The sequence below is a fragment of the Thermobia domestica genome, chromosome 9, assembly GCF_964235325.1.
Source record: "Thermobia domestica chromosome 9, izTheDome1.hap1.1, whole genome shotgun sequence".
NCBI lineage: Eukaryota > Metazoa > Arthropoda > Insecta > Zygentoma > Lepismatidae > Thermobia > Thermobia domestica.
Genome location: NC_137462.1, coordinates 28,316,252 through 28,341,514, shown reverse-complemented (window position 1 = coordinate 28,341,514; position 25,263 = coordinate 28,316,252). Strand labels below are relative to the sequence as shown.

General features: G+C 37.0%; 1 protein-coding gene across 4 annotated transcripts in view; it reads left to right on the top strand.

Moving 5' to 3' along the window:
- The window catches only part of LOC145693940 (glutamate receptor ionotropic, delta-2-like), a 68,285-nt gene that overhangs the window by 5,622 nt on the left and 37,400 nt on the right, over positions 1-25,263 (top strand). For 3 of the 4 annotated variants that reach the window (XM_081770098.1, XM_081770095.1, XM_081770097.1), the window contains one exon: positions 13,284-15,667. The exons of the other annotated variant lie outside the window; for it this stretch is intronic. In XM_081770098.1, the coding sequence (XP_081626224.1) occupies positions 13,371-15,185 (1,815 nt within the window). In that variant the 5' untranslated portion in view covers positions 13,284-13,370 and the 3' untranslated portion in view covers positions 15,186-15,667. Of the gene's footprint in view, positions 1-13,283; positions 15,668-25,263 lie in introns of those variants that run through there. 4 annotated transcript variants of the gene reach the window in all.

The following is a 25,263-nucleotide window of genomic DNA, read 5'->3' as shown; positions in this document are numbered from 1 at the left end:
CTCGAGCTGGCTTGGTTGGATGAACCATCTGCTCGGTTCGGCTCATCTGGGCCGAAGGCTCTTGCTGACACGGTTCGGTGAGCTGTTGGCTCGGCTCACTTCTCGGTTCGGGTCCATAGTGAGTGAGCTGTGAGCCCAGCTGCTCAAGTTGTTTACAATTGTAAACCCGGACCGAACAGTTTTGAAGATATTTGGCCAGTGCCCTATAACTTTTAACAATGTTTGGCTCGAGCCCGAATACTCAACCTAAACCCTCAACCCAAATTCACAAGCTCGTGAACAATATCCTTGACTCCTAGAATTCACGACTACCGAGCTTAGCAATCAACTAGTTTTTTAGTATTCAAACACAGACCGCGTTTCTTTCATGTTTAAACACAGTGTTGTTATAATTATAATTATAATTATTATTTATTATTATTAATAATAATAATAAAAGTTGTACTAGTAGTAGTACTAGTATCATTGATAACCTATATTGTCTATGCAAGATACTTGAAGAGAATACTCGAAACTACAAACCAGATTTGGTTCGACTCGACCCGAATTCGAGTCGAGTTGGAGGAAATTTTTCGAATCGCGTTCAAAGATGTCTGTTTTTAGTCGAATCGAGTTTCAAAGAATACTCGCTCGTACTCACTCGTGCCCATCGTAGGATGACCACATTCTAACAATCGAAAAGTAGGACACAAGTATAATAGTACTGTATATGATATCTTACTGCGTCAGCAATACGCATATCATTATTTCAATTAACATTAACCTTAAGTTAATGAACATTTTTGTTAAGAAGAAGCACTGAACAAAATTATTAAAGGAATTAAACACAACTCCAAATGTTTTGATGAATAACAAATTGGTTTATTTTATGAACGTACAGTCAAAGTTCGTGTTGGGCATAATAATAATAATAATAATAATAATAATAATAATAATAATAATAATAATAATAATAATATGTACTTCTGAAATACATATGTATCTATGTGTTATTAATTCTTTCATAATCTTGAAAGAAACTTTTGATTTGTTTTTAGTTTGTAAAAATGAAGGCCCTCTAGAAAAACTTGCTGGCTTATTATTCCATTATTATTATTATTATTATTATTATTATTATTATTATTATTATTATTATTATTATTATTATTATTATTATTATTATAGGACAACAGTGATGGCTTATTGCTTGCAGTGCCTAGTAGTAGTTGTTTCCTTTCATCTTCTCAGTTAGAACTTCAGACTGCAGGTCAAAGTGAGCTTCATGGATCACCTGCAAATGCATCTAAGAAGATAGTGTAGAATCCTTCAGATGATCTCCTGAACATGTATGGTTCTATCCAAAATCTGGAACTAGAAAACTGACAGCTCGGAAAAGGAAGAGATGTGCTATTCTCACAGACACTCTAGAAAAAAGTACTTTCGAAATGAAAAAGAAGCATCTAAAAGCAACCGAAAACGTAAAATCATCAGCTGAGAAGAATTTATTCTCAAGTCGTCTGTTTGGTTTCTGAAGAACCGTACGAAGAACAGGATACAGAAGAAGACTGGGTACAGTGTTTATGTTGTGAGAAGTGGTCTCATTGGTCGTGTTCCGAGAGAAATCCGTACTACATCTGTATAGATTATAGACATTGACTGCCACAGTGAAAATGAGTGAAGCGATGTTCAAGCTGTAGATTTGATAGCATTAAATTTCTGAATCAAGTCCGATTGTTGCAACTTACCCCAGATGATGTTGCAATTTACCCCATGGGTGGGGCAAGTGTCAACAGTCGGACTTAGTTCAAAAAGTGGATGCTATCAAAACTGCCGTTCGATGTTTTGCACTTCTCTTTTTTTGGTATGTAGTTAAGGCATGTACCTTTTAGTACACTCAATATAGTTTTTATATCTATAATAATTTTCGAGTAAAAAAACAGACCTGAAAATTGTTGCAACTAGCCCCATCTTCCCCTACAATCACTTTTTCAAAAAAAAAAAAAAAAAATGTATAAAGCCAGTAAAGCAATTAACATGTAGGTCTATTTTCGAAGATAATATAGGAATTTTTCGTGCTGCTAATTATTTATTTTTAAAAAAATCAGATGCTGAAACCAATCGATATAGCGCAGTTTAAGCAATTCAGTTTGTTTTATTTAAAAAGAAAACTCTCTATTTACAAATTTGATTGTTCCTATGTATTAGAGCAGTCTTCGAAAAATCAGTGCCTATTGTATTTCTAAAATATAGCTGGAGCCGCGGTGGGTCAGTGGTAGAGCGTTCACCCCTGGTGCATGGGGTCTCGGGTTCAAACCCTGCTCCCGCCAAGTGAACTTTGTGGTCGATAAACGCCGTGTGCGTGGATATTCTCGGGGTTCTCCCGTTTCCTCCCACTTTCTTCATTCCACCATTTCATTCATTTCTCATAATCACCGTCTCCTTCAGCCTAACCGGCATAACCGTGGGACGTAAAACTCAAAGATTTCATTTCATTTTCTAAAATATAGCTGTATTGATTTATTGGTATATATTTACCTTCAGTTTGTTTGAGAGAAAATTATTACAAGAACTAAAAAGTGTTTCTCTAGTAAATACGTTTTCATAGTTTAGCTATTTACGTTACTAAACAAATTTGTTTTTTTTAATACATAAAATGGCGCCCGTATATATATAGGGTGTAACTTAATTAATATAACAAACGTCGTTAGGTGATTCCTGACACCGAAATAAAACAAAAACTATACAACAACCTGGGTGTAACACCCGAAAATTTATCGGAAAAATGTATAAACCGCCATAACTCATGAACAAAACGTCGGATTGAAGTCGGGCAAAAGAATGTCCATTGTTTTTAGTCGTAGATTCGATTAGTGTACAGTGACGATGCAAGGATGACTTCCAAAGAAACTGGAGTATTCCTTTGGGTATTTTATCAAACGTTGAATGAAGAAATGATCAATCAAGTACAAGATTTAACATTAAAAAATAATAGTGCATCGTTCAAGTTAGAAGAACACTCAGAATTCGAAAGAAAGAGAGATACACATGTGTGATTCATCTATTTTGTCTCAGTACATAATGAAGAAGAAGATTTTAAATGGAACGAAGTCTTTAACGTATCACACTTATATCTTCTAGGCTAATGGTAACGGATGATAAATGAACGGCTTCCTGTCCAAGAGTGTGTGAAAAAGGAAAAATAACTTTGATCCAGATTAGGTTTAAAACGACTGTGCATAGGATAGTCAGGCGGCATGTAAATAAATATAACATCGAAAAATGCAAAGATCATATGTGATGAACGAGTGTACAAGGAATTCTCCACATGACCCAGGGATTCCAAATATTGTGTGAATAGATATGGGGCAAAAGTAAGCTGCATTAAACGGTTTCTTCCTCGTAATATGTAATTCCGTGGAATATGGTACTTCTGTGCACAGAAGCAACAAAAGTGGAGAAACAAGGGATGTTGTACACGTTGCATAACGATACCAAGAAGTGCGCTGGAATAGTATACTTGATTTATCCGTTAGATGAATCTTCTCCCAGGAATACTTTTGATGGCGTTTTCCCCTTCCTTCGAGTTGGCAAACCTCAACTTTTCCCTGAGCTATGAAAAACTTCATTGCTATTGTGAATATACCAAAATACTATCCTAGTGTAGACCACTTACATTTTGATTTTATCATTGCCGGAGAAATTTTCTCAAAGGAAGCTCGTTGAAAGTACATTTTAAAAAAAGGATAGTCTTTTTTCGACATTCTAATGTACATACCTTAGAGCTGTATGGAATACCTACACGGAGGAATACCTACGGAACTATCGTCCCTTGTGTGCCAATTGCGAGTGGCTTACAGAAGGTTGTCTTGAAGTTTTATTGTGGAATGGCTTCAGTTAGCATGGCTGAGTTGTAATAAGCATCTACGCAACTTGTGAGTGATATACATAGTCAGATGCTCTACTGTTACACGTGTAATTGCTGTATAACAGGATGGGAAATGTTGTGTTCAACGGTAGAGGGTTGTGTCCAGGTATTTAAGGTCGTGTAAAAGTGTAGACGTTGGTGTTTAAGTAAAATTGATTGTGTTAACCTGTACACGCCTGCGCGATGGAAGATTACCCTGTCCACGAGCTGGCAGATATGCAACTCATTTATAGAGTAGCAAAGGGCAATAGCCCAGAAGTGAGGCGTTTATATCGTGACCGTCGCCCTCAAAAGAGAGTAACTTTCCTTGTATTTTTCCACGCCTCCATATTCGACTTCGAGAGAGGGGTCCCTTCGGTTTCTCGTACGTGAAATCGGAGGAAATAGCCCCATATGGACAGCTGAACTTGAAGACAGCGTACGTCGAATGATCAAAACCGTCTTGAAACTATCATGTGTATGGCGTAAAAACCCACATGCAACTCTAGTAAACGATCAGCAGCAGAAATTTGGTGTGGTGTGGTGGATAATTTTGTGGTAGGATCTTATTTATTATCGGTCTGCCTGTGTGGGAGTACGTATCTTTTATTTTTACGTAATTTTCTCCCAAAATTGATAGAACATGTGCCCTTGAACATAAGACAGCAGATGTGATTTCAGTATGATAGTACACCTGCACATTTTGACAGGAATATGCAGACTTACCTAAATGAAACATTCCCAGATTGGGAGAGAAAAACCTGTGTTATGACAACCTCGTTCATTCTACCTCACGCTGCTTGATTTTTTATTTCGGGGATACGTATGAAACTCCGGCCACGACAGTCGAAGAACTTGTAGCTCGATGTAATATAGCTGCGGCAATCATCTACGAAATTTCAGATGTGCTTGATCACACGCGGAAAAATTTGCTTCGCCGATGTCATCTTTGCAATGCGGTCAACGGTCGACAATATCAGACTGTGAACTGTTATTCTTCATAGCTGTCTCGTGTACACATACTGCATTGCACAAATACTGTACAAGGTACCTCTGAGTATTTCAGTTATCCTACCTTCTCCGAAACAGAATAAATCGATAATTTGAAATTGTATTTCTTTCTTTCCTTGTGCAACACGCGCAAAACCTTGAGTATCGTCGAGTTTCATTCCTTCTGTACTCGTAGTTATTATCATCCACGAATTTACACATTACGGGGAGGAAATCTTTTAATCTAGCTTACTTTGGCTCAAATTATATTCACATAATTTGTGGGAATCACTGTTGTTATGTGAAGAATCCCTTATACTCTAGTTCATCGTACATGATCTTTTGCCCCTGACTGTCTTATGCACAGTCGTTATAAACCTACTCTGGATCAAAGTTATTTTTTTCTCATTTTTACACACTCTTAAGTTGAACAGGAAGCCGTTGATTGATCATCCGTTACCATTGGCATAGAAGTTATAATTATGATAAGCTAAAGACTTCGTTTCATTTAAATTCTTCTTCCGAGTCCAGGAATCACCTCCAGACGTTCATTACATTAATGAAGTTACACACTATATATATATAATGATAAAAAATAATACCGATATTAGTGTCGATGAAATAGTATTTGGAGTCACTCAGACGAACAGTAACACTCCCGATGCAGTTTAAATCCATACTCAGATTCCATTGCCCTTTATGCTCAAAATGAAACTATTCTCCCCGTACGAAGAACGGGTATTCTGTTAATAATTTATTATTAAACATCACACCATAAAATACAAAGTGTATCACGTAATGTACACGTTATACTGTTACTTGCTTAATGTATAAATGGAGGATGAAGGACTATTATTGATCAAAAGATCCAATATATTTCAGACAATAAATTTCTTGTAGGCTTTATATCTGGAGAACAACATATAGTGTACCCAAACCTAAACTATGACTGAACTCAGTATGATGTGCTTAGTGCCTGAATAAAACGAAAGCTCGATTTAGGGGCCATTCAAAAATTCTGTTCCCCTTGATCCAAAAAATATATTTCATTCAATAAAAAAAAAAAAAAATCTTGTAGTCTTATATCTGAAGAACTATATATAGTGCAGCCAAACCAAAACTATCACTTAACTCAGCATGATGTGCTTATTCCGAAAGTAATACGAAACCTTGATTTAGGGACCGTCCAAACGTTTGTAGCCCCTGATCCAAAAAGTCCAATATATTTCATTCAATCAATAATTTTATTGTATGTCTTATATATGGAGAACTACATATAGTGTAACCCAACCCAAGATATCACTTAACTCAGTGTGATATGCTTATTGCGTAAAAAATATGAAAAGTCGATTTAGGGACCGTCCAAAAATTTTGTGGCCCGTTATAAAAAAAATCCAAAATATTTAATTAATCGAAATTTTTCTTGTACTCCTTATACCTGGAGAACTACATATCTGGAGAAAACTCGATTTAGAGACCGTTCGAATATTTTATGGTAACTGATTCAAAAATTAATATTAGCCAAGATCATAATATTTTGATCCATTTTTTAGATCATTTCTAAAATTCTTGTTTTTATTCAATCTTTCTTTTAAACAGTATCACTCTTTTTGTTCTCAATTTGAAATTTATCAAGCAATTATAAAGCATTGCTTATTATCCAATTTGTATTCGGTGTAGAGCTTCAATTTTCTCAAAGTTTCAAATAAGATAATAAAATATGATTTACTATCGGAATTCGTGTCAGGTATTATTATTACTTTTATTGGTGTTTTCCTTTCTTTCAATTGTTAAAACAAGAAACTACCTTGCACTGTCATAAAATATGTGCTCTTTTCCAATAGCATAATAAGTGCTCATATAATTTTGAACTTTAAAATTAAGGATTGAATCAGTACAAGAAGTACAATTTGGATAACGAATGACTTATAATTGATGTTTAGTGGCGTACTGAAGTAAAGGGATTAAGGACTTTGAAACCCCCCTTGAGCAAGGTATTATGCAAAATTAAGCACGTTTATCATATTAGCACGTTTATATATATAAACACTTGATATTATATAAACTTGTGTTCCTAAAGCCCCTGAACCCCCTAAACATTTGCGTAGAGTACTGATTGTGTTTCTCTTATTATTTTAACCGTTTTATGCTTTGAACGAAATTTGAAGTGCAGGAACCCTGTGAAGGTGACCACCTTTACTATAAAAATTTCTTTAATGGCTCTTAGTTTTTCTTCAAAACAATCAATAACGAACGAAAAATAAATGATTGAGTTTGATTTTAAATCGAAATTTGAAATACCACCTAAAAGTTGGCCCACCCAACCTTATTTTGTAAATGACTCTTAATAATTTTCAAAACAAACTATTTCCTCTTCAAACCAATCAATAAGAAAGGAAAACATGTTATTAGCTTGAGTATTGAATCGATATTTAAAAGCAGAAAAAACAGTATGAAGTTGACCACCAAATGTATCCTGGAAATAGATATATTTTACTGGTTGTTTTGAAACAAGTGATTTTTTCTTCAAAATAAGCAAACCGCCCCGAAACAAATCACCTTCATCAACATTATTTCTTAATTATATTCTTATGTTTTTCGAATCAAATTACTTTTCTTCCAAACAAGCAACAACAAATCCATATCAAACGATTGATTTTGGTCTTGAATCGAAATTTGTAAGTAAAGGAATCAGATTGAATTTGATCACATTCTAAATTTATTTTGTAAATCTCTTTCTCTATTTTTTCGAAACAAGCGATTTGCTCTTAAAAACAACCAATAAGAAACGCTTGGCTTCGGTTTTGATTCGAGACTTTAAAGTGGAGCCAATATGAAATTCCAACACCCATTTCTCTTGAAAAGACTCTATGTTTTTCGAAACAGACTATTCTTTTTCAAAATAATTAGTAGCATACGCATATCAAACAATTGATTTTGATTTTCAATCAAAATTTTAAGTGGAGGAACAAGGGTAAATTTGGCCATATACCAACTTTATTTTGTAAACATCTCTTTATGTTTTAAGAAAGATACGATTTTTACTATTTTTCTTCAAAAAAGTCAATAACAAACGAAAAACAAACGATTGGCTTCCGATTTCAATTCGAAATTTGAAAGGAGGCAACTTAACATAGGTGCATTGCTTCGCTTAAAAAAAAAAAAAAAAACATCCAAACGCAAATTCTAAGCCTACAGTTTTAAAATTGCAGTTACATGTACATACTTCAACTTAGTATACATAAAAAATTACAGCATTATAAAAATATCAGACAAATAATATTATTTATTCGGTATTGAAAACCTCGAATCAACTATTGGAGTTATTTAGCGTATTTTTTTTAATATCACAAAATTAAAGGTGTATTTATTACGGCATGGATATATTACGCACAATATTTTTATACAATTTTTATATATATATATATATATATATATATATATATATATATATATATATATATATATATATATATATATTATTTAAAAATAGACCATTTAGAATTATTTATCCTTACAATTTTTTATATCCACAAATTCAAGGTGAGGGATATGCGATATTGATATTTTCAGAAAGTGTTGACCACCCTACAGAATGTCGATCCTGTGCCGTGTCGATCCTGTGCCGTGTCGATCCTATGCCGTTTCGGTCCTGTGCCGTGTCGATCCTGTGCCGTGTCGGCCCTGTGCCGTGTCGGCCCTGTGCCGTTTCGATCCTATGCCGTGTCGATCCTACGCCGTTTCGTTCCTATGCCGTTTCGATCGTATGACGGTTCTCTCCTATATATCCTTGAGAAAATAATTGTTACTTAATATTGCGTAATTATAAAATAATGTATTTTTTATTATTTCGATCGTATGAAAGTTCTGCTGTCGATCCTATGCCGTGTCGATCCTGTGCCGTTTCGGTTCTGTGCCGTGTCGATCCTATGCCGTGTCGATCCTACGCCGTGTCGATCCTATGCCGTGTCGATCCTACGCCGTGTCGGTCCTGTGCATGTAACCCAAAGTTGACGAGAAAAGTCGCTAAATGGAAGGTGAAATGACTCCAATTTGGGGTGAAAAGTCGCTAAAACTTTTTCGTGATATAATCTCATTTTAGTACATCATACATATTTTATTTTTGATCTGTTTCACTTCAATGAAATCAAAAATGTTTAGAAGAAACTCACATGAAAATTAGAAGTTCACAAAGAAAAAAAAAATATTATTACATAACCGTTTACTTGAGCTTTTAGAGATAATCGGCAATATTGAAATATTTGTGCCTGTCAACGGAAGCTCTGCAAATTACATTACATTGAAGGTTAAAATTGTTCTTCGTTAGAAGGCAAGACATAGGCTATCAGAAAACAAATTCTGGAGATCTCATTATAGGCTGTATATTTGCGAACTCATTGACACTTGGGCCGATTCAAGTAAGTAAAAAAACACAAATATTAAAACTGTTTCCAACTAATAGTTCTTGCTTTGTTCACTGCACAAAAGTCGCTAGATTTGTAAATAACTCACCAAATTGTCATTTTAAAAATCACCGAAATGTCGCTAATCGGAATTTTTTATCGCTATACTGGAAGTCGAATCCCATAGATTTAGAGACTTTTCTCCAAAATTGGCAACACTGGCTCATCCCACCCCTTACAATATTGTTTTGTGTCCAAGTGAACGAGTGATTAGTTTCCTTTTCTGGGAGACAGTTCATCAGTTCAGTCTTTTGATAATGACTCTTTCTTCACAGAATATAAAAACGAGTTTCTCGTACAGCCTGATTGGCTTCCATTTCTACATATTTTCCTCTTTAATATTTAGCTGCTTGTACTGCTAAACATTACTTTGTGGAGCATCAAAACGAAGGACAGAGAAGCGCTAGATGTGTGAGTTGAACACTTTTCTACTCTGATGCGAGTGGGCACGCTACCTATGATGCGCAATTTCACTGGTTACCAGGGCCGGATTTAGCATTTTGGCGCCCCTAGGCCCAATAATTTTTTCCGCCCCCCTAGTCTGGTTAAAGTTACTTTCCTAAAAACCTTTAATAAAAAATTATATCAGGCCTATATGTTAATTGCTTAAACACCACTCCACGATGCAAATAGTTTAACTTTACCAACAATTATTTGTTCCAATGAACTTCAAAATCAGAATGCTTTATTAGCCTAATTTTTTTAATCAATTCAAAAAATATGTTAAGTTATGGCTATTTGTTTTTGTTTCTAGATATATTTTTAATTTTTCTCTCAGCCGTGCGCCCCCTGAGAGCTTGCGCCCATAGGCCCGGGCCTACCGGGCCTATTGGGAAATCCGGCCCTGCTGGTTACTTAGTAAAGTCGCTCGCATCTGACGGAAGTAAAGGAGAGATGAAAACGTTCATACTTTTTTTCGTTCTACGTGTAAACATTTCATATCTTTATACTACCATTATTTGCTTTAAACAGAACACGTTTCAACTTCAAAAGAAAAGTTTTTTTCCTTTTTTAAATATTTAGATTAATATCGTGTTCACACTCTATTATTACCATTTCTTGATGCCTTGGTATATGTATTTTATTATGCACAAAAATTAGAGTGCCCATGAGACTAGGGGCCTCATTCCACACGGGTTTGTATCAACTTGTTGACTGCCATGAGCATCATATGTGGTGCTCACCGTATTTCTCTGTGGGGCCATGAGCACCATAGATGATGCTCATGTTGGATATCACAAATTACTAACCTATCCAGGTTCTTGATCATCATATATGATGCTCATTGTCATAAATTACTGTGAGAGACCATGAGCATCACATATGGTGCTCGGCTCCCATTGGTACATTTTCGGGAGAAATAAAATATCGCGACAAAAATGTGATATAACTATCCATAATCGAGCCAAGGTAAGAACAAATAGTATGGCCTCCTGGGACCAGTACCCTCAAATCACCTTGGCAGTCAACCTGTTAACACAAAATCCTGTATGTGTTTTAGTTTATCATAATCAGTATTAATTGTTGCTGATTTTGCGTTGCAGTCCGCAAAATTTTGCGAAGACTGGCACAGAATAGCCCCCTAAACGAGACAAGATAGAAATCGTCCAACAGGAACTGATGTATCTAACACTTCGAAATGAAACCCTATTTTCACGATACCTTTCGAGACAAGACAGCCTGAAATCTCATCTCGTGCATATCACTAGCGTCAATTACGAAGTTATCGTCCTGACATCGGATCGGGGAAGAGTCTATACCTGTCCTAATATGTGTATAGTGCCTAATGACAGAGTCCTCACCTCTAGTTCCAAGGTCATTGGTTCGGCTCTAGGCTATACCATGAAAGTTATTGGCGGACCACATCCTACAAGTGACCATTTCTTTCTAATTACAAAGTTTCTTTCGCAGTCATCAACTTATTGTTCGTTTCTTTTAGCCTTCAGGCCATATTTATAGGTTCTACTTAATTTCACACTTCTGGAGGGGCCAACCTCCGGAAATGGTCAACCGCCGTCTTACAAGGAACTAATGTACATTAAATTGTAATTATATGTCACTCTTATGCTGGGGATGCTCTTTTTCGAATAATATCCAAGTGCATCTCCCTTACATTTTGATTTTTTTCTGCGTACAAAACTTTCTGGAAGAAAGCCTGATTGTATTTCCAAACTCACTGTTCATACCTTTGGCATTGATACAACGAAGTTATGTAGAACAGGAGTGCCCATAGGTGAGTTTTAGAGCATTGGATGCTCCCAAAGACTTTTTGAGGAGGTGATTTGGCAATCGAACTTCAATTGTACCATAATGATTCCATTAACAAAACTGATTGTGAAGGAGAAATTAGCACGAATAACAATTTTAAAATAGTTGTCATAGCAACTAAAGCATTCTCTTTTGGGGCTGCAGTGGCTCAATGATAAAGTAATGCGTGGAATTACTAGTTCGATTCAAGCTCGCATCAAATGGGCTTTGTTGTGGGTATGTTCGTTTTCTTGGTTCTTTCTCGTTTCTTCCTACTCTCTTCATTTCACCATTTCATTCATTACCTTAATCACCGTTCCACTTAGCATCGGTACATAATAGTGAAATGTTAAACTAAGAAAACACATTCATTTTTAATCGAAAGGAGAAAATAGTGGGGAGGGGGCGTAAATGAACATAGATTGATTTTATTTAAAAAAGAAGGTAAATGTTACCAAATGAAGTAGTCTCCTATGTATTTTTTTGGGTGGGGGGAGAGAAGAATAGTTGATTTATGGAATTGCGCCAAAAGATGGGCACTGCTGGAGATGAAGGAGATGGGTACTGCTAGGATAGAACGTAATTGTTTCCATACGTAAATTATTGTAGCAACTAATAAGACAACACTTGTAAACTATTGTATATGAATTACTTTGCTCGTTTTCATGTTTTCGTCAAAAATATTCAACAACTGTTTCCCCTTTCTATCTGAAAACATTAAAATTACTGTGGAAACCAAGATTGCCGTTCAGTAAATACTGAGTTTGTTTGGCAGAGCCGTCTAGTTGTAGACCGTACGTGAAAGCAGCAGGACTTCCCACAGTTAAATCATATGAATAGTATTGGGGAAATTTTCCTTCTCTCGTGTGACGTGATAGAGATAATTTTTTTCCTTTCATGACTGTACAGTACAATGCTTGCAAATCAGCACCTGAGCGACTAGTTTCTACGTCTTTTCCCTTTTCTTATTCCGAGCTGACCCTTAGATTTCAAAATTTTTATATTAAAAAAAATATAAAAAAAACGTAACATTAGAAATGTCTTCCCCTGCTAAAAACCCTGTGGGCAAGATGGAGTATTAGCAACATAGAAAGTCTTGAGGTCATCGGTAACAAAAGTTCCTGGTACTCAAAGTAGAAGATAAATTATAATGCAATGAGGTTGTATAAATTGGTAAGACTATAATCTCTAATTAATAAAATCTACATAACATTATCAGCCACAAAGAAAGCCTATAACCAGCAGAGCTAAACTAATTATGATTAGTCTTGTACAAGAGAGATAAACCTAGTACGTACTCTGGTCTGATGAACCTTAAAGTGAATGAGGTAAAGAAAAACAAAGGCGATGAGTGTCGCGTCCCCATTCGAAAAATACTGAGATAGTTCATAATGGGCGAAGTGGAAGTAAGGCTGTAGGCTATCTGGACAGTTTGGCACGTACTGCAGTATGCGGAATTATGCTTCGGTCTCCATTACCTCCTCACGTTTCTTCAGGTTCTCGTTTTACAAAGGCTAGGCGAACCCCTGAGTTGCTTTAGAATGAAGATAGAACCAGAAATGCATCTCACCCACTAGGGATCGCAGTTGATTGATAGGTCATGCCTTATTGATTAACTAGCGCACTTAGAGTAGAGTAATAAAATGTAAGTATTCTAATTCAATAGCACTCATTATAATTGTTGTTTTGTTTTCTTTCAGATTGACCAGAATAACAGCAAATGTCTGCATTTCAATCAACTTCAGTAAACTTCACTTGTACATCTTTAGTACACTATATAATCGAATATGCAATTACGATTGACTTATATTAAACTTCCTGCAATGACATTTATGTATGAAGTACTCTTATTAACAATTATGCTGCTTCCAGGTGATACATACCAGACAAAATTTTTAAAAGTTGTTAGTGAAGATAATTACGAACATGGTATATCTTCCATTTTAATATCTTTATCCGTTAACTATTTTCATAACAAATATGCCCTTTTATTCTGCTCAGACAATAGCACCGCTAATTATGTAAGCTACTTCCGAAAATTATCTTCAGCTTTCAATGTGGCTATGTTGTCAGTAAATCTAAACGATTTGAAAATATGGAGAAATACCTATAAAGAATCCGTGAATGGTGCTATTATATTCACTCATCGTCTTCCATTAATTATTGCCTTGTTAGAAGATCTCAGAATAGTGTTGATGAGAGGAAAGTTAGTCATAGTTACCCAAAACAACGACGTAACATTAATTCAACAGTTCTTCCATAGAAGTCATCAATTTGGTGCTCTTAATGTAATTTTGCTCTTAATCGAAATTAGTGAACAGGACTTAAAATTGGGAAATGTGTTTGTTGATTACACTGCTAATCTCCAAGGTATAGACTTCATAGTATCAACATTTCCTCAACCACCTTTTGTGATTCGTGAATCTTCTGATGATTTTCGTGGTATTGAGGCCAATATACTGTCTGTTATTTCTGATCAAATGAATTTACAAATAGTGCCTAAAGCACCTGCAGATGGAATGTTGTGGGGTTACCAATTGGACAATGGAACATGGGTAGGCCTTATGGGGGACCTTGTGTATAGACAGGTAGATATTGCCGTAGCAGACTTGTTTTACACGGTGGAAAGAATCGAAGTAGTAGATTTCTCAGAACAATACTTTGATGATCGTATTTGCTGGGCAGTTCCAAAAGCAGCAAAAATTCCTCCATGGGAGTATCTACATTTACCATTTCCTAAATACATTTGGTGCATTATCGTAATTGCGGTGATAATATCTAGCATCGCTATGTGGATAACTAATCGAAATTCGAGTCTTACTGGCGAAGATAGCGTTAAATTTCTATTAATTTCTGTATCGTTTGTTATAGGTAATTCTGTTCCAAATCTTCGATTCACGAATGTTCTTTCTTTCCTTGTAGGAGTGTGGCTACTTTGTTATTTAGTGATATCAAATGTGTATAAAGCCACCATTTTTAGCTATTTAACTGTTCCACCACATTTATCAGACATAAACACACTTCAGCAACTCTTGGATTCAGGGATTCATTTGTTCGGTCACGAGGCTCTACGATCTCTTTATTTCGATCCAACAGATGAGTTAGTTACAAGAGTGTATGAGAAATATGAGTTTGAAAAGAATTTTCATCAATCCTTAGAAAGGGTAATTAACAATAGAGACTCGGCCACACTGCAAAGTCAACGTTTGCTTGAATATAATCGTGTTAAATACAAGGAAGATTTGAGATTTCATATCGCAAATGAATGTGCTGCAACTTACATTGTAGGTTGCATGTTTCCGAAAGGATCCCCGTATATCCCACGAATAAATATGTATATAAGACAATTGGTTCAAGCAGGACTTGTGCAGCATTGGTATGACGAAACTCTGTACAATGTTACATTATTAGCTGGCTTTCGGCAAGTTAACCAAGGTTCAAGTACTAAAAATGCTTCAATATCATTAAGAAAACTAGAAGGTTCATTTTTCATATTTATAATTGGATGTACAATTTCAATATTGGTTTTATGTTTTGAAATATACATTCAGAAGCATTTGAAACAAAAAATAACAATGTCTGAGTTAGTTTATAAGAAGTAGTATGAATGGACAATAGTAAACAAAATATGTTACATGATACAGGATTAATGATATGATGTCATATTAATCAAACAATTGACAACAAAAACTCACTATGTTGAATAAATTATATTGTGTGGACCAAGGATGTTATAAATAGAGGATCTGCCCATACGTATCTTCAGCCTATTAAATCGATGAAGGCAAACAACAACCGAGCATCGGCATGTCTGATTGGCTACTCTCGTATCTTCCATCGTCTGATTGGCTACTTTCGTTTCCGCCATGACTGTTGGCTCAAAACATTGCGATCTTATTGGGCGGAGTGGGCACAGTAGGGGTGGTGAAACTGTGACGTATGGCTTCAAGATTTTGTTGTAAGGGCAGATCCTCTATTTTATATGATCCTTGGTGTGGACACTCGTTTCTGTATACTGTTCGAGTCGGCTTAATGGAAAATACACAAAAGGAATAAGAATTAAACTAGATATGCAATAACAAAATTTGAAGCGAAGTGATCGACTTTTATTGATTATTCATAGAATTTAGTAGTGCATCAATTGTTTGCGTGAACAAGCACATGGAAATAGTTGAGTTTAACATAATCCGCGAAAAGTATAACGGCTTTGACAAATTGTGTTTGCAGAACAAAAGGAAAAGGGCTTCGCCCTATTACCAATACTGAAAATTCTACTTTCCATTGTTTACAATGAGAATTCGCGGGCCAAATTCTTTTCCAATATTAGTCTATGGGTATCCCATTTTCGGTGATTATTCCTCAATGCTATGTCCGATCGGAACATGCGACCCCTTACGACACTTACCGCATACTTTCGAATCTCTATGTCAATTTTGGTTACGGTTAAAGATGGTTCAAGCATCTCGGAGGATTATCCGGAAAAGCGAACGCTTAAGTCGAGTAAAAACTAGCTTTGCTCCAACCAGTTGTCTCCAACAGAATGTCTTTTTGACGTCACACTTTGTGGCTCCCCAATAACCCACATGAAGAGTGGAAGGAGCTGGCAGCTAACCTGTCTTGATAACAGACAATGCTGACGTGCAAACAATAACTTCGATAGCGCAGTCGATGATTTGCAGGCAAATTATTCGCGGGTTCATGACAACTTGTACACTGCCAAGACTTGCTTAATACATTTTCCTACCTGATCCGCTCCCTTCTTTGCTCTAGTGTTTCGCACTATTGTTTCTTTGATCCTGCATCATAGCACGGCCACTTGGAAATGACTGATCTAGAGGCTTTCAAAAGGTGGATATAGGGGTGAAATGAGAAAATTACTTCGACAGAACGGGAAGATAGCACTGCACAACACAGTTTTTCTTTCCTGTAAGCTAATGTGTCTCTGAAACGCTTTTTCCTGCTGAATCCGAAAATGCGTGTAGTTTCTCCGTATCAGATTTCAATTTGAGGAAATTCATAATTTTGGGGGAGAAAATGGAGCAAAAATGAAAAAAAAAAACTAAACAATCTCGAAACTTTGATTGTCAAGTCATTTACTGTAACAGTAATATATGTTCTTTTATCTTGTGTTTATAATAATTGTAGTTAACAAAAATATCTTACATGTGTTTGTAATTGTTACCAGTAGTTTGCGTCTTTTGAGCGAGACTGTAAGTTCTACTTCGTGACGCGAAATATTCGCATCGTTATCGGGAACCGAACGAAGATGCATTCGGCAACATTGCGAAGCAAATAACTGTAGAAAAAGAGCTGCGCCAAACTGGTGGCTAGTTCTATACGATCTTGTCTATGTGCGTTTGTATTGGTTTTATCAGGTTGCCATAAGTCGAGTTAGTGTACAGGAACATTAGAACATCAAACATAGTTGCCGGCTTAAGACACGTGATCATTGCATTGCAATATGTGGGAAGCGTGTGGCCTTTTATTTCTTCTATGCTAAGCAATTTATCAACATAAAGCATGCCGAGAAAGTGCTCAAAGACCCAAACCGATTTTGTTATGTGCGTGGAAGGATCACTGCGACCAAAAATAGCACCGCAATTACACCGCTGATAAAGAAGGCTTATGAATTGTACTTCACGTCAAAAGTTGATGAAGGTAAATCATGGGCTCGAAGTGTGTGTTGCAAGTCGTGTGCTGCAAATCTGAGGGGATGGTTACGTGGTACCCACAAATCAATGCCCTTTGCTGTGCCTATAGTGTGGCGTAAACCACGTGACCACACATAAGGTTGTTACTTCTGTTTATGCTCGAAGAATAACTAAAGGAAGTAACTTTGTGGAGTACCCGGACATAACTAACTAACTAACTCTATGGCCTATGGTATGGGGGCCGCGGTGGCTCAGTGGTAGAGCGTTCACCTCTGGTGCTTGGGGTCCCGGGTTCGATCCCAGCCCCCACCAAGTGAACTTTGTGGTGGACAATCATCGTGTGCGTGGGTTTTATCGGGGTTCTCCCGTTTCCTCCCACTTTCTTCATTCCACAATTTCATTCATTACTCATCATCACCGTCTCCTTTAGCCTAACTGGCATAAGCGTGGGACGTAAAACTCAAAGATTTCATTTCATTTTTTCTATATCCTATGGAACCCGGAGGTTCAATGCCGCGTTCACAAAAGCTCTCCACTGACTTCTGCTAAACAACCAATTCCACATAGTGATGAATTTCCACCCCCACTCCCGCCACCAAAAACAATAGTGTGAGATAGTGTCAGTGAAAGTGATAGTGATGATAATTGTAAGATGATAGATGATCCCAATTATACGTTGTTCGATGAACCACATTTCTTCTCCCAGAGAGACTTAACGATCTAGTGAGAGACCTGAGTTTGTCAAAATCGCAATCAGAGCTCCTTGCTTCACGATTCGAGCCTGGAATTTACTTAAAAAGGACGGTAAAGTTACCGCATACCAAAACAGAGAAAGTCACCTTTTATCATTTTTTTAATAGGTGTGGTAATGTAGTGTATTGTACAGACGTGGAAGGATTAATGAAAGCATTGCGAGTTCCTTACAACATTGATCAGTAGCGGTTATGTATTGACGCCTCAAAATTAAGTTTGAAATGTGTGATTCTCCATAACGGGAATTTTCACCCTCCCATTCCTATTGGTTACGCCGTTGCCATGAAAGAATCATACGAAAATCTGAGGAATCTGTTGAAAAAAAATACGATATTTGAAACATGTGTGGCATGTTTGTGGCGATCTGAAAGTGATCGGTCTGTTGTTATGTTTCCTGCAAAAGTACACCAAATGCTGTAGTTTTTTATGCGAATGGGACAGTAGGACCAGGAATAGGCACTACATTCAAAGAAAGTAGCCATCTCGTGCCTCTCTACAGTACGTTTGTTTTAACTTGGCACGCTTCCCGTCTAAAGGATGGGTCTGTCTGCAATGCGTTGTTGCCGCTTAAGTTGCGAATTACAATACGCTAGGAAACAGTAAAACGCCACACCACTCACAAATTACTGTGTACGCACTTATTAATGTGTGGCAACTAAGCACCTCAAATACCCGCCAAATAGCAATGACCTCATTTGATGTGCTGGCTGACAACTAACGTCACCTACATGACAAAGCCAATAAGATACATATTGAATTAAAACGTTCACGTGAGTGCTAGCAGAAAATACTTTAAAAGCCAATCAATTGCACTGGCGGAAAGTGTGCCAAAGTAAAACAAACGTACTCTAATTCCAGGTGAAAAAGTGTGCTACGAGAACCACTTGTGGATCCCAAGAAAATGTACTTGCCACCTCACCACATCAAGCTAGGACTAATGAAGATGTTCGTGAAAGAATTGGACCCAGAGGGTTCAGGGTTTCAGTATTTGAGGGGAAAGTGTGAAAAGCTATATAATGCCAAATTGAAAGACAGGGTGTTCATTGGGCCTCAAATACAATACGTACATTACGATCAGGAATTCGAATAGATTGGCTGGCGTTGAGAAGAGGGCATGGCTTTCTTTCAAAACAGTGTAGTAATTTTCTTTTCAACTACAACAGTTACAACTATGAACAAATAGTGGAGGAACTTCTGTTAAACTACTAAGTGATGGGGTGTAACATGTCGCTTAAAGTACATTTCCTTCATAACCATCTTGATTTTATATGTTAACCTAGGAGAAGTTTTGGACGAGCATGGTGAAATATTTTACCAGACAATTCACATCTTTGAGCAAAGATACAAAGGTAACTAGAGAGAAACAATGATCGCAGACTACTGTTGGAGTATTGTGCGCGTCACGTTACCCCACACTCCCAAACCTAAAATGAAGACATTGTAAGAGTGTCTATTGTGTGTCAATGAATATTATACAGTATTTCAGGGTAAGACTGAACGTGGAACAGTAGAAACACAGTGTAGTTGCACATAGTTAATTTTCAGTGCACAATGAAAACTCACGTTTTTCTTCGAAATATTTATCTTTTCAGAGAACTTAAAAATTTCGTTACTGAATTTTCTGTTTGTCTCTGTGTCTGTTATTTGCGATTTCTTCAATTTTGATCACTGCATTCGATAGAGCACCAAAGACTATCTGAGAAAGTGATTACATTTTCCGCGTCGCTTTTACTGTTCCCGAAATATTGGCCAAAAAATGGCCGATTACCAGAGATTTAAGGAACAATATCTCGGAAATCGTAAGTCATAGAGAGATCATATTGGTGTTGATCAATACCTAAGGGGATGGTAAATATTTTGGTACCAAATAATAACCGGTGGCCACTGTTCAACTGGCCACTGGTTGGGCCAGTAGCCACCAATCTCGGTACCATAATGTTTACCATTCTTGTAGGTATTAACACCAATATCATCTCTCTATGATTGCCGTTTCCGTGATATTGGCCAAAAAATAGTTCCGATATCGGAAGTTTTAAGGAGTCATATCTCGGGAACCGTAAGTCACAGGAACATCATATTGGTGCTGTTCAATACCTAAGAGGGTGATGAATATTTTGGTACAAAATAGTAACCGGTGGCCACTGACCAACTAGCTACTGGCCAACTGGCCACCGTTCTCCACATATTAGCCCAAAAAGTTCGAATTTCAGGAGATCTAAGGAGCAATATCTTGAGAACTGTAAATCATAGAGAGATGATACTTTGCAATTTTTTCCGAGAAACAGAAAAAGGTATGGAAAGAAAGATTTACATTTAGGAACAATCATAGTTATATTTCGCGCTCCATTCCTCCATTCTTTTTAAGTTCGTTCTGGCAACTCTCTTGGAGCATTCTCATCTGGTTTATTTTATTTTACTAGTACTATAATGCGAATATTCTACGAAATGGATAAACACTGACATTAAATTTATTTTCCTATTTTTAACTACTTGACTATTCTCTTTCCCTGCTTTTCCCACCGTTTCAACAAATACTTCGTAACTTTGTTTCACTCTTTCTGAAAAACTAGACCTGATAGAAACAGACTTCAGATTCAGATTTAGGAGATCAAAATCCATACAAGTTAGGTACTTTCGTCCAGGGAAAAAATAACTAACTAACTAACTAACTCTATGGCCTATGGAACCCGGAGGTTCAGTACCGCGTTCACAAAAGCTCTGAACTGACTTCTATCCTTAGCTAATTGGATCCAGTTTCTACTTTGTATTCCTATCTCTGCGAGATCCATCTTAATATTATCCTCCCATCTGCGCCTAGGTCTTCCTAATGGTCGTTTTCCTATGGATCTACCAGTCAAGACTTTGAAAGCGTTTCTACTTTCTTCCATTCTAGCTACATGACCTGCCCACCTAAGCCTCCTAGACTTGACGACCCTAACAATGTTGGGTAAACCGTATAAACTATGTAGTTCCTCGTTATGAAGCTTCCGCCATTCCCCATTCTCGTTCCTCTTGGGTCCGAATATTCTTCTCAGGATCCTGTTCTCAAATACTTTCAGTCTATGTTCTTCCCTCAGAGTAAGCGACCATGTTTCGCAACCATACAGAACAACAGGCATGATTATCGTTTTATATATTTTAAGCTTCAAATTCCTCGACAGAATTCGCGACGACAAGAGATTTTGAACCGAATAGTAACACGAATTCCCTGCTTTTAGTCGACATTTAATTTCTTCGTGAATATGATTTTCGTCTGTTAATATTGATCCTAAATATTTGAAAGTATCCACTTTATCAAAAGTATTATTTAATATTTTAACGCCTCCACAATTTTCCGTATTACGGTCCCGACGCACTTCCATGTATTTAGTTTTCTCTGCATTTACTTCTAAACCCATGTCCCTGCAAGCGTTTAATAAGATCTCTGCATTTATTTCTACTGTTCTCCTATCATCCCCTATTAAATTTACATCATCAGCATATGCCATAACCTGGTGAATGCCGTTCAACTCTAGGCCCTGGTTGCTATCTTTGATTTTCCTTATGGCGTATTCCAGCACAAAGTTAAATAATAATGGCGACAATGCATCTCCTTGTTTCAGGCCATTTTCGACGTGGAAGCTCGTGGACAAAAATTTTCCTACCCGGACTTTACTTTGGGATTCACTTAAACATATCTTAATTAATCTAATTAGCTTTCTCGGTATTCCAAGTTCTCTAAGAACGTTGTATAATGTTTCTCTCCTAACCGAGTCGTAAGCCTTTCTAAAATCAATAAATAGTTGATGTACCGGGGTATTGTATTCCCACTTCTTTTCGAGTATTTGGCGAATGGTAAATATTTGGTCGATAGTTGATCGATTTCGTCTAAATCCGCACTGATAATCTCCAATAATTTCATCTGCGTATGGGGTCAATCTTGCTAACAGAATGTTTGAAAGGATTTTGTAGGATGTTGACAGAAGAGAAATGCCTCGATAATTATTACAGTCAGTTTTGTCGCCTTTCTTGTGAATTGGAACAATGATTGACTCTTTCCACTCTTGTGGCAATTCTTCCTTGTTCCAGATAAGGAGAATGAGTTTGTGTATCTTGTTCCACAATTTTTCGCCTCCAGCTAAAATTAACTCAGCCGGAATTTCATCTACACCCGGAGATTTGTGTTTCTTTAATTTCTTTATAGCGGCTTCCACTTCTATTCGATTGGGTTCTGGAATATACGGTTCTGCGGTGTGTATCTCCTTTTCTCCACGCACATTAGTTTTTGGCTGCGTGTTCAGCAAATCGTCAAAGAAATCTTTCCATCCATTTAAGAGGCTATCCGTATCAGTGAGAACTGTTCCGTCAGATTTCTTTAATATATAAGCACGAGGTTGATAGCCTTTCTTAAATTCGCTGATCCCCTTATACATGTCCCGAATATTTTTATTTTTACTATTATCTTCAAGTTCCTTAATTTTAGCTTTCAAAAAATCCCGTTTCTTTGTTCTAAAAGTTTTGGAAGTTTCCCGCCTGATATCTGCGAAATTTTGCGTAGTTATTTCATTCGGATTTTGTAGCCACCGTAATTTTGCCTGTTTTCTCTTCTCTGCTAGTTTAATGCATTCTTGGTCGAACCATGGTTTGTTCCTACGTATTTCCGCGTGTCCCAATTTTTCTATTGCTGAACTTTTAATGCTATCTCTAATTTCAATCCAAGTATCCTCAACACTAGTGCACTCCGAGTCTTCTAAAACCGAGAATCTATTCGAAACTTCAATCTGGTATTCCTATCTTACCTGGCTCTCTTCTAATTTCTTTAAATTAAATCTCTCCGTTTTCGGACATTGAGTATTACCTTTATTCAACGATAATCTCTCCCGTATTATCGCTGCTACCAGGTAGTGATCAGTGTCACAATCAGCCCCTCTAAACGACCGGACGTCAATTATGCTAGATTGTCTTCTACTATCTACTAAAACGTGATCAATTTGATTATGTGTTTTTCCGTCTGGTGATGTCCAAGTGTATTTATGAACGTCGCGATGTGGGAATTTTGTACTCTTCACGATTAGGTTTTTGGATGTTGCAAAGTTCACGAGTCTAACACCGTTGTCATTACTTTCCTTATGCAAACTTTCGTTCCCTATAATCGGTTTGAAAATATCCTCTCGTCCTATCTTCGCATTGAAATCCCCTAATAGAATTTTCATATGGTATCGCGGGAGTTGGTCAAATATCCGTTCCACTACTTCGTAAAAACTATCTTTTATATCGTCACCCTTATCTTCAGTTGGAGCATGTACATTTAAAACAATAATATCACACCACCGTCCCTTAAGAGTAATAAAAGAAAGTCTGTCAGTAACAAATTCAACCCGTTTAATTGCTGGTAGTATTCGTTCGTTTGTGAACGAAAAACCCTGTTCCTAACTGGTGATTTTTATTTCCTTCCCCGTAAAAGAACGTAAAATTTCCGGAATTCTCAGATCCATTTCCTTCCCACCTAACTTCCTGAACTAACTTCCTGAACTTCCTGAACTTCCTAACTTCCTAAGTCCATCCTGTATTTCTCTAACTCACTCGTCACAGATTTTAACGCGCCTGCCCTATAAAGACTTCTAATATTCCATGTTCCAAATCTCATGTCCATTTTCTTTTGCTGATGTCGTGCCAAGTTATCAGTCCTTGTCCGAGGCTTTTGTGAATGTTTCTGAACAAGTACCTTTTTTTACAGGATGAGGGTGTTAGCCTTACCCAAACCCCCAAGCTGGAGGACCACTCCTAGTCGTCTGTCCGCGACTGCTTATTCAGTGTATTCGCAGCTAACCTCTATATCTAGAGGCCTTCTCCTCGATCCGCAACCTGAGGACGCGCCATGCCGTGGTGACAGGAACCCACCCACAATGGACAGGGAAAAAAATACAAAGTTTAATTTTGTTCTCTAGTGTAATGTTGAAATGGTAGGAAAAGCAGGGAAAGAGAATAGTGAAGTAATTAAAAATAGGAAAATAAACGGGTTATAGGACAGTATCAAGAGTAAAAAAGAAGGAAGGGAAATACTATAAGTGGTGAACGACATGACTAAAAATCAATGCTAAGTCAAGACGATTGAAGTTTCGTAATTCACAGCAGTGACGACGCCAGCTGTAAGTTCCTAGGGGGGCAAAGGAGGGGCAGATACATTTTCGGGGGGGCGGCTATTTTCCACACCAAAAATGACATTTATTATGTTTGACTTACTTACATTGTGTATTTCGTTGTATTTATATTAGGCCTATATGATAAACTTATTTCAAGTAAAATTTGTAACTAACAAATAAGTAACGTCTGCACATGAAATATTTTTCAATGCAACTTTTGAAACCTAAATTGAATTACTTTCGCGTTTGCTACAAGTAACAAATTCGTCTGGTACTATATGCTACGAAGAGCTGCTGAAAATCTCGTAATCCAACCCAGAAGGAGTGTAGGTACTAGATAGAAAGATGAAACTGTAGTTTTGAAAAACATGTTTTATATACAGTGGTGAAGAAGTGATGGCTTAGTTCAAACGTTGCGGTTTCTCAAATTATGCTTTACATCCAGGATGACTTCACATCCAGTGACTGTTCCCGAAATCATGCATGCAATTTGTGACATTATTCTTGAAAATTGCAGCATTTCAGCCAGTGGTAGATATAACCTGGGGCCGGGGTTCCTACGCTACCCTAGTTTTTGACTGAAAAAGAATTTAAGCTATTATTTATACACTTTTTGAAGTGTATAGTAAACTCACGATATACTTATAGTCTGAGATCTGGCTGCAACCCCCTTCCTCAGTTTTTACCGTCTTAGTAAAACTTGTGTCAGAGATTGTGGGCATTTCTTTGGAACGCGTCTGTAGTATAATTCAGAATGGCTTGGGTATGTGCAAGTTCTTGACAATGGGTTCCCAAAAAATTGTCAGGAATATAAAAGAGTGACGGCATTAAGAGAAGTCTTCTTCCAATTTGAATGTAATACTGATCATCTCGCTCACGAATAGTAACCATGAACGAAATATGGTTGTTCCACTATGATCCTGAAAATAAACAACAGTCAATGGAGTAGTAGCACTCATTTCTCCCTCGCAAGAAGTTCAAGACACAGAAGTAGGTTGAAAAACTGTTTGCAACATTCTTCTGGGATAAGTATAGAGTCGTACAGGGATGCGCACGAGACAAGATTTATGGCTGTCTCGTCTCGAAAATGTGCTGTAAAAGTGATGTCTCGACTCGAAAAATGTATATTTTTCTATTGGAAGAACCATGTCTCG